The sequence below is a fragment of the Labrus bergylta genome, chromosome 4, assembly GCF_963930695.1.
Source record: "Labrus bergylta chromosome 4, fLabBer1.1, whole genome shotgun sequence".
NCBI lineage: Eukaryota > Metazoa > Chordata > Actinopteri > Labriformes > Labridae > Labrus > Labrus bergylta.
The window spans coordinates 11,860,689-11,871,026 of NC_089198.1; the positions used below are offsets into that span (position 1 = coordinate 11,860,689).

The window sequence follows — 10,338 nt, forward strand, 5'->3', positions numbered from 1 at the left end:
TAACATGCATAACTGTGTAAATTTGCAAAGCAAAGTTGTGTCTCTGAACATTTTTGTCTGATAACCAGCCGGGTGAAACATGGATAAGTGACTGCAACAACTGTACCTGCGACATGGACTCCATGAGCGTCGTGTGTAAGCGCACTCCATGCCAGACAATGAAGATCCCCGACTGCAGTGAAGAAGGCCAAGTTCTGGTATCCTCATCAGACGGCTGCTGTACACAATATATCTGTGGTAAGTTGTGGGGGTCTATTGAATTTAATTAGTTTCATTTAATATAAATGATTTGGTGTAACATAGTTTCAATACAGAGCATGAACTTGAGTTTATATTTATGCTAAGTTCCAACCCTTTCCCTAGTTGGGCCACTGAGTAAACAGTGTATGAAATATACAACAGATTGTTAGGTGGCTCCTGGATTGTACTGAACTGAACACAACAGACTTGTTTCAAAGACTTCTCCTGTTAGATATCTGGACTGAATACAATGATTAGCAAAGGATTTGTAAATTCTGTTTTACATCTGTACATTCAAAGGCATCCCACCACGTCACATCTAGTGTTATAGAGTTCTGAAACCGTTGATTACAGAGTCTTACTGTCCAACAGACACAGGTTCGCCTACTGGTCTTGTATTTATTTAATTTGGTTAGGGATTTTTGGTTAATAATCCACCACAGAACTTCTTCCTGAGGTTTTAGACTCAGTGTGCTTCATCTGTGTTTGACACAGCCCTTACAGTAGCTGCCCCTTTAAACCCCCTGAGGGGTGCTGAGGTGGCGAAACTAAACCACAGTCTTAAAAATGTCACCAGTTGTAATTGTGATGCTTTAGACAATGTAATTTATGATTCAGCCTAAATTGCTTACTTCCTTTCTTTGTTGTTGAATTTTGGGGAAATTAATATTTCTGCTGTGTGTAAGTGATTTATTTTGTGTGTTGCGTTTCTTTAATCTCCTCGGCTCCTACCAGTGTTATAGTTCTTTTAAGAATCACGCTTTAAGAATCCCTTGTCAGTTGTCAACACATAGTCCTAATTATCAAATCCTCATGTGCCCCAACAGAATGTGACCAAGCCCTGTGTCCCAATCCACATACCTGCCTGCCGGGCTTCAAACTGACGTACACAGATGGCATCTGCTGCAAGTCCTTCAAGTGTGGTATGTTAATCTGTCAATGTGCATCTGTTATCAGAGAATAAAAGAATGTGCGGGTGTATAATATGTAATGTAAAACAACTGTGCTAATCTTAAACACATGGCTGTATTGTGAAACCATCCTACCGTTTATGTCTGAAGAAGACTAAGCTGTAAAATAAAACATTTAAAATTTCAGTAGCATGAACAGCTGATTTTTACAAGGTAGTGTAGGTAAAAAAAAAGGATGACCACCCTTCAGTCTTACTACTTTATGCCACTGTAAGGAACTTCAATGTTCTGTTCTGATCTTGGCAACCTCTGTGTACAGTTCATAGTGGTATCTCTTTACAGATGTTTAAGAAGAGCTTTTAATTATATATTAATGAGAAAAGTCCATCTTTTCACTGGTGGTCTCTTTTCTGTGGTCAAAAAATTGTAAAATGTCTATTCAAAATGTTGATAGACAAGGGCCGATACTTACCTGAATTGTACCTCTTCTTTTTGTTTTTCAGAACCTAAAGGCGTTTGTGTCTTTGAAGGCACTGAGTACATGGTAAGTGTACTGTTCAAAGTCAAGATATAAATAAACTAATTAGTCAATGTTCAGGTACAAAAAGGTGAAGGAGTGAATGCTCATGTAAAGGTTAACTTTGCTGCAATGAAAGTCAGCATTTACGCTTATAAACTAACAAGTAGATGTTTAAACTGTAGGGGTTGCGATTAATTCATATTTCAGAATCAGAATCAGAATCGGGGTTTATTGCCAAGTTCATTTACACATACAAGGAATTTGACTTGGTGTATTGGTGCTAAACAATTAACAAGGAAATAAAGCAGAATTGGCAACAACTTAAATAATACAGTATAAGAAGCTATTACAATATATAAAATAGAATTAAAAAATGTAAAATATAAAAAATAAAAAACACAAAATGTATAAAAGGTTCAATGTAGGAGCTGTGCAGTGGACTATGAGAAAAAAAAATCTTAGTGTGTGTAACTACTCACAGAGTGCATGTAAGGAAGATACATTTTCCCAAGTCCAGTGGGTGTTAATGTAACGCATTAACGCATTTATATTGTGACTAGATGACGAGAGACAGTTTTTTAGAAGGGAGCAGGCAGTTACATCAGGAAGTAAAATACAAGTTATATTTGTATATTTTCCTTTGTGTATGAAGTCTAGTTATTGTCTTGAATAACACCGAATGTTGTTTCATTAGATCTTTTTCAGATTTATTGAGATTGTTGAGAAGCACTGGTAAAAATAAAAAAAACATTTTAATGATGGATCCATTAAGCGTCTATGATTTAATACTAGAGGCTAATAATGTTTTTATTAATTTATACATCAGTCATACCAACACTTGTTTGCTTTGCAATAAGTCAGGATGGATGAAGCAACAATGGGTCTTTTTTTCTCTTTGGAGCAGACTAGAGAAATAAAGTATTCATATGTATGTATATGTAAGTGAAATGACTGAAAATTAACAATAATCTGTATTTTTTAGCCTGGTTCCAAAATACCAACACCAGGACAACCATCAGGAACAACAACACCAGGACAACCATCAGGAACAACAACACCAGGACAACCATCAGGAACAACAGTACAAGGACCTGGACAACCATCAGGTACAACAGTAGGAGGACCTGGACAACCATCAGGTACAACTGGAGGAGGACCTGGACAACCATCAGGTACAACAGTAGGAGGACCTGGACAACCATCAGGTACAACTGGAGGAGGACCTGGACAACCATCCGGTACAACTGTAGGTAGACCTGGACAACCATCAGGTACAACAGTACAAGGACCTGGACAAACATCGGGTACAACTGGAGGTGGAACTGGACAACCATCAGGTACAACTGGAGGTGGATCTGGACAACCATCAGGTACAACTGGAGGTGGATCTGGACAACCATCAGGTACAACAGTACAAGGACCTGGACAACCATCAGGTACAACTGGAGGTGGATCTGGACAACCATCAGGTACAACAGTACAAGGACCTGGACAACCATCCGGTACAACTGGAGGTGGATCTGGACAACCATCAGGTACAACAGTACAAGGACCTGGACAACCATCCGGTACAACTGGAGGTGGATCTGGACAACCATCAGGTACAACAGTACAAGGACCTGGACAACCACCCGGTACAACTGGAGGTGGATCTGGACAACCATCCGGTACAACTGGAGGTGGATCTGGACAACCATCAGGTACAACAGTACAAGGACCTGGACAACCATCAGGTACAACTGGAGGTGGATCTGGACAACCATCAGTTACAACAGTACAAGGACCTGGACAACCATCCGGTACAACTGGAGGTGGATCTGGACAACCATCCGGTACAACTGGAGGTGGATCTGGACAACCATCAGGTACAACTGGAGGTGGATCTGGACAACCATCAGGTACAACAGTACAAGGACCTGGACAACCATCCGGTACAACTGGAGGTGGATCTGGACAACCATCAGGTACAACAGTACAAGGACCTGGACAACCATCCGGTACAACTGGAGGTGGATCTGGACAACCATCAGGTACAACAGTACAAGGACCTGGACAACCATCCGGTACAACTGGAGGTGGATCTGGACAACCATCAGGTACAACTGGAGGTGGATCTGGACAACCATCAGGTACAACAGTACAAGGACCTGGACAACCATCCGGTACAACTGGAGGTGGATCTGGACAACCATCTGGTACAACAGTACAAGGACCTGGACAACCATCCGGTACAACTGGAGGTGGATCTGGACAACCATCAGGTACAACTGGAGGTGGATCTGGACAACCATCAGGTACAACAGTACAAGGACCTGGACAACCATCCGGTACAACTGGAGGTGGATCTGGACAACCATCAGGTACAACAGTACAAGGACCTGGACAACCATCCGGTACAACTGGAGGTGGATCTGGACAACCATCCGGTACAACTGGAGGTGGATCTGGACAACCATCAGGTACAACTGGAGGTGGATCTGGACAACCATCAGGTACAACAGCACAAGGACCTGGACAACCATCCGGTACAACTGGAGGTGGATCTGGACAACCATCAGGTACAACAGTACAAGGACCTGGACAACCATCCGGTACAACTGGAGGTGGATCTGGACAACCATCCGGTACAACTGGAGGTGGATCTGGACAACCATCAGGTACAACTGGAGGTGGATCTGGACAACCATCAGGTACAACAGTACAAGGACCTGGACAACCATCCGGTACAACTGGAGGTGGATCTGGACAACCATCAGGTACAACAGTACAAGGACCTGGACAACCATCCGGTACAACTGGAGGTGGATCTGGACAACCATCAGGTACAACTGGAGGTGGATCTGGACAACCATCAGGTACAACAGTACAAGGACCTGGACAACCATCAGGTACAACTGGAGGTGGATCTGGACAACCATCAGGTACAACAGTACAAGGACCTGGACAACCATCCGGTACAACTAGAGGTGGATCTGGACAACCATCAGGTACAACTGGAGGTGGATCTGGACAACCGTCCGGTACAACTGGAGGTGGATCTGGACAACCATCAGGTACAACTGGAGGTGGATCTGGACAACCGTCCGGTACAACTGGAGGTGGATCTGGACAACCATCAGGTACAACTGGAGGTGGATCTGGACAACCATCAGGTACAACAGCACAAGGACCTGGACAACCATCAGGTACAACTAGAGGTGGATCTGGACAACCATCAGGTACAACTGGAGGTGGATCTGGACAACCGTCCGGTACAACTGGAGGTGGATCTGGACAACCATCAGGTACAACTGGAGGTGGATCTGGACAACCATCAGGTACAACAGTACAAGGACCTGGACAACCATCCGGTACAACTGGAGGTGGATCTGGACAACCATCCGGTACAACTGGAGGTGGATCTGGACAACCATCAGGTACAACTGGAGGTGGATCTGGACAACCATCAGGTACAACAGTACAAGGACCTGGACAACCATCCGGTACAACTGGAGGTGGATCTGGACAACCATCAGGTACAACTGGAGGTGGATCTGGACAACCATCAGGTACAACAGTACAAGGACCTGGACAACCATCAGGTACAACTGGAGGTGGATCTGGACAACCATCAGGTACAACAGTACAAGGACCTGGACAACCATCAGGTACAACTGGAGGTGGATCTGGACAACCATCAGGTACAACAGTACAAGGACCTGGACAACCATCCGGTACAACTAGAGGTGGATCTGGACAACCATCAGGTACAACAGTACAAGGACCTGGACAACCATCCGGTACAACTGGAGGTGGATCTGGACAACCATCCGGTACAACTGGAGGTGGATCTGGACAACCATCAGGTACAACTGGAGGTGGATCTGGACAACCATCAGGTACAACAGTACAAGGACCTGGACAACCATCCGGTACAACTGGAGGTGGATCTGGACAACCATCAGGTACAACAGTACAAGGACCTGGACAACCATCCGGTACAACTGGAGGTGGATCTGGACAACCATCAGGTACAACTGGAGGTGGATCTGGACAACCATCAGGTACAACAGTACAAGGACCTGGACAACCATCTGGTACAACTGGAGGTGGATCTGGACAACCATCCGGTACAACAGTACAAGGACCTGGACAACCATCCGGTACAACTGGAGGTGGATCTGGACAACCATCAGGTACAACTGGAAGTGGATCTGGACAACCATCAGGTACAACTGAGGGAGGACCTGGACAATCATCAGGAACAACACCTTTTGTACCTGGGCCCTGCCAGGAGTGTTACTGTGGCCCACATATGGATCCAATCACCATGGTGAACATCATTGAATGCAAACCTATTGTTTGCAACACCAACTGCTCTGAAGTAAGCTCATTTACAAGTTTCACAAACAAATGCATGCACAATTATTTATCTTTGCAAAAGTTTACTCAACAGAACACAACTGGATATCTTTTAAAAAGGGGGTGTATAGAGTCCCTTTATTAAGCAAAGGTGTATTTTTGGAGTAACATGAATCAAAAAAATCAGCATGGCGTCTATCTTTTACCTGCAGGAATTAGCCAACCAGTACATGTTCTATTTGGTGAATATATTATGCTTGCCTTGCTGTCTTCCACCCTTTTTTGATTTGATGCCATTAATTGCAGCAGTTAACATCAAGAAGGTCCACAGCACCAGGTAGTAAGCAATAACTAATCAACAGAAACCTTTTAGATAAGGAAGCAAATATAGAATCCACATAGAAAGCTTGAGGGAGAGACAGGAACTCAGCAGGCAAGGTCCAATAGCAGTATAACTAGTAGTCGGTCCAAGTCTGAGCCAGCCCTTTTTGCGAATGGATGTTGTGAAGGAATATATATAGACTGTTCCCAAAATTGTTTTTTGGGGGGGGAGTTGAAGGAAATATATTGATAAAATAGAAGTCACATATTCCTAACAGTTGTGCTGGATGTCAGGCTGATGCCATCTAGGACAGTTATATCATTATATCATTAGATAAAGTCTTTCTGAGGTGTTTGGTGCCAAGCACAATAACTTTAGTTTGGTTGAGTTTAGAGCCAAAAGATGTCTGGTCATCCAGGTGGTTATGTCCTTTAGGCATGCTTCTAATTTACATATTTGATTGATGTCATCAGGCTTCATTGAGACGTATAGCTGAGTATCATCTGCATAGCATTGAAAATTGGAATTAAAGTCTTAGACCAAGAGAGAAATCAGGTTTTAGAGCACAGATTTTCACTAATGTATCAAAAAGTATTATAATAGCACATGATGTCATTGCTGGAAAAATAAATGTTTGGTAATTTATGTTCTCCTCCCTCAATCCATTTCTAGGGTTTTGAATACCAGGAGGTACCTGACCAGTGTTGTGGCACGTGTGTCCAGAAGAGCTGTGTCTTCATCGCTCTTGACAAATCAAGACATGTAATCGAGGTTAGTTATGTAGAAGTGTTAGTCTTTCACACATTATTTAAAGGAATAACTGATAACTTTTAACATTTGTTTTATACATGAATGCTACAAATAACACTACCTTCATCTTAAACATGAATGTTTTAAATAATATGAGTTTAAATTACACAAAGGCCAGAGCCTCTCTTCGACAGTTAGACTATTGGTAAACTTTCTTTGTTGTAAGGTAAAGCTTGATTGGCAGATGAGCTGAGAAGGATAAAGATAATCAATGTTTTGGCTTACTTATCTTCTGCTCTTTCTTGTAATATAGATCAACGAAACTTTCACTCTTCCTGATAACAAATGTGTGGAGTATGTCTGTGAGAATATCAACGGACAGCTTGTTACTAAAGAGAGAGAGAATATTTGTCCTTACTTCAACCCCTTGGACTGTGAACCTGTGAGTAAATCCGACCTCTGCAGCTCATACGCCTCCTCTGTCTCAACACAGATCGTCCATGTCTTAATCACACCATAACATGTGTCTTCTCTTTTCAGGGCACGGAGACAACTGACCTCAGTGGATGCTGCAGAATCTGTAGTAAAGTCAAAATATTTAAATGATAATTCAGGACAAAGCTGTGTCATTATTAGTGCGTGTTGCAAATATTGAACTGTTGCTGTGTCTTACAGGCACTGTGCGCGGAGACTGTGAAATCCACAGTAAGCAGGAGATCATCAAGGTGAACAACTGTGAGAGCATGAAGCCAGTCAACATGACATACTGTGCTGGACACTGTGGAAGCATGTCCATGTGAGTCTTTTCATTTCCCTATATGACATTTGACAAAAGATGGATTTGTTTGATGCCAATAATGTATATGACTGACTCACAGGTGTTGTGTCAGAATACAAACTTACCATAAACTTCCAAAAGTCAGAGATGACACAAACACACTGACTGATCCAGTCAGGAGGAGACTACCAACTCCTGTGTACTATGGGGAGGGGAACTTGCTTTTTCTGTCATGGAAGTCTTGTGGTTTTAAAGAGTTTATTCCGGCCATAGATTAGATGCACCTGCCCCTGCATTGTAGAAAACTCAAGGTGGATTGTCAAGACACACGACCAGAGCTCACAGCAAAAAAAAAAAAAAAATTATTTGACAGTGTACGCCAGGCTAAAGCTGCATACCTAACCCTGCTCGTGAGCAGCTATCCCTACACTTAAACGGAAGCTTTTACTTCTGAGCCACAAATATTCTTGACCAACATGAATGTCTCACCGAGCTGATATAGACTGAGAGAAAGACAATGACCTGCCCAGGTGTGATTTATCAGAATTAGCTAATCTCATTCATGAACATTCACACACGTTGATGAAGTAAACGGGAGCAACTTGGGGTTAGGTGTCTTGCCCAAGGACACATCGGACTTTTGGCTGCAGGAGCTGGGGATTGAACTCACAACCTTCTGGTTGATAGATAACCAACTTAACAAACCTAGCCACAGCCAAGTGAGCCAACAGCAAATCTTAGTTGTCATGTCTCACAAAGAAGTACATACATGCCATCAATAAAAGTGCCATGCTGGTACGTGCAGATCTAAAAACTAGAATGACTTTAATGAACAGACAGGTTAAGTTTTTCATTTTGGCCTAGAGGATGTTCTATTTTTAGTTGAATCTGTTTTCACATTGAATAAGTTTTAAGGTCTGTGAGTAGATGCAGAGATGACAGGAGCAGTTCAGTGAATAAAGTTACAAGCTGTTGTCTGTGTGTGTGTGTGCAGGTATTCTGCTGCAGCTAACGCCATGATGCATCAGTGTGAGTGTTGCCAAGAAGACAAAACCAGTGAGGGAGAGGTGGAACTCGAATGTGACGATGGCACCACGGTCCCGCACAAATACACCATGGTGGAGAGCTGTCTGTGCAACAGAGCAGTGTGTGTAGGAGGAACAACCATTGTTCCAGCGAAGCGCCGCAGGAGGCGTTGATCGCTGACTCACTGCTAACATCCAGACTGAACCCTTAAGACACGATACAAGACATTACCTTTGACCTTCTTATTTTCAACAGCTTTCATTCTTTCAAGCCAATTTGTGCTCTTTGTCAGCGTCATAACATACTAATTGTGATGTAATCTTTCTTCCTTCAAATCATTTCTATTAAAATTTGTCAACTGCAGCATAAAAAAACTGGTTTGGACATTTTTATTGATTGGAATAATAGACACTGTAAACAAAGCAGGATGAACTTTGAAAAGGTCCCAGCCTGTTCACTAAAGAACTGCATGCTTTTATTCCCCTAATGAATAACATTCAAGTCAAACCATTAAAAACAACTTGAAGAGCATGTTGCCTGGACTTTCACCATTTTATTCAAAATAGCTATCTTATGATTCTGTTTTAACAGTTATAAAAGCTCACAGACAGAAGAGTAATAACAGAACTTACTGGTTATTACAGAACACTTTGTTTGTTAGCCTCACACAAACAAAACATTAGCCTCATAGCATAATTGTCTAAGTCATATTTTAAGGTTTTCAGAAAAGAAAGAAAAACACATTCCAAATATGTGACTCGAGTCCACACCTTGCAGTTCATAATTCCTATGATCGACTGAAAGTATATTTAAATTATAGAAAGTTGAAGAAATATGAGCTAGCTTACCAGATGAATAGAAGAGAAGAGCTAATGCTTCACTTGTGGTCAGATGAGGCCTGTTTTTCAAGGGGGCCATCTTTGTAGCGTCACAAATGCATAAGTCAATGAGATGACTTAGGCAGATAGTGATTTTGGAATGTAACAAGCATTCTGTTCAGGATATATCCAATAATGCACAGTGAATCAGCAGTGTTAGGAGAGTAGAGTTAGGCAGATATCACAATTTCGCCAAAATATGATTTAGGCAATTGTGCTATGAGGCTAAAAAAAAGGAAGTCAGGTATTTCCGAATGGCAAACCATGCAAAGATCATTTTGAACCTGAAGTCTAAACTAAAAGGAATTCTTGGAGGTCATTTAAATATTCAGTATTTTATCTAAGGGAGATCAGGTTCAACATGTCCTGGCGGACTCTAATCTGTACTTCCTCGCTCTGAGCGAGACCAGGGGCCTGTACTACAAAGCATGTTTAAAATACCCAGGATATCTTTGAGTTATCTGTCTTCACTAGCCCTGACATAAGAGTCACATCATGAAGCTTGTTATCAACCTGATAAGTAAATCCAGAGTTTCCAAGAACACGTTCACATAAAAGGGGCGGAGTTAGGT

The 10,338-nt window shown here is 42.2% G+C and overlaps 1 protein-coding gene across 1 annotated transcript in view; it reads left to right on the top strand.

Annotated features, from left to right (window-relative positions):
- The window catches only part of LOC109997590 (mucin-2-like), a 45,104-nt gene extending 35,842 nt beyond the window's left edge, over positions 1 to 9,262 (top strand). Inside the window, exons 40-48 of the mRNA XM_065953401.1 lie at positions 69 to 237; positions 1,068 to 1,163; positions 1,655 to 1,695; positions 2,654 to 6,034; positions 7,007 to 7,105; positions 7,398 to 7,526; positions 7,625 to 7,664; positions 7,760 to 7,880; positions 8,857 to 9,262. Of these exons, the coding sequence (XP_065809473.1) occupies positions 69 to 237; positions 1,068 to 1,163; positions 1,655 to 1,695; positions 2,654 to 6,034; positions 7,007 to 7,105; positions 7,398 to 7,526; positions 7,625 to 7,664; positions 7,760 to 7,880; positions 8,857 to 9,061 (4,281 nt within the window). The 3' untranslated portion in view covers positions 9,062 to 9,262. The remainder of the gene's footprint in view (positions 1 to 68; positions 238 to 1,067; positions 1,164 to 1,654; positions 1,696 to 2,653; positions 6,035 to 7,006; positions 7,106 to 7,397; positions 7,527 to 7,624; positions 7,665 to 7,759; positions 7,881 to 8,856) is intronic.
- The last annotated feature ends 1,076 nt before the right edge of the window (positions 9,263 to 10,338 follow it).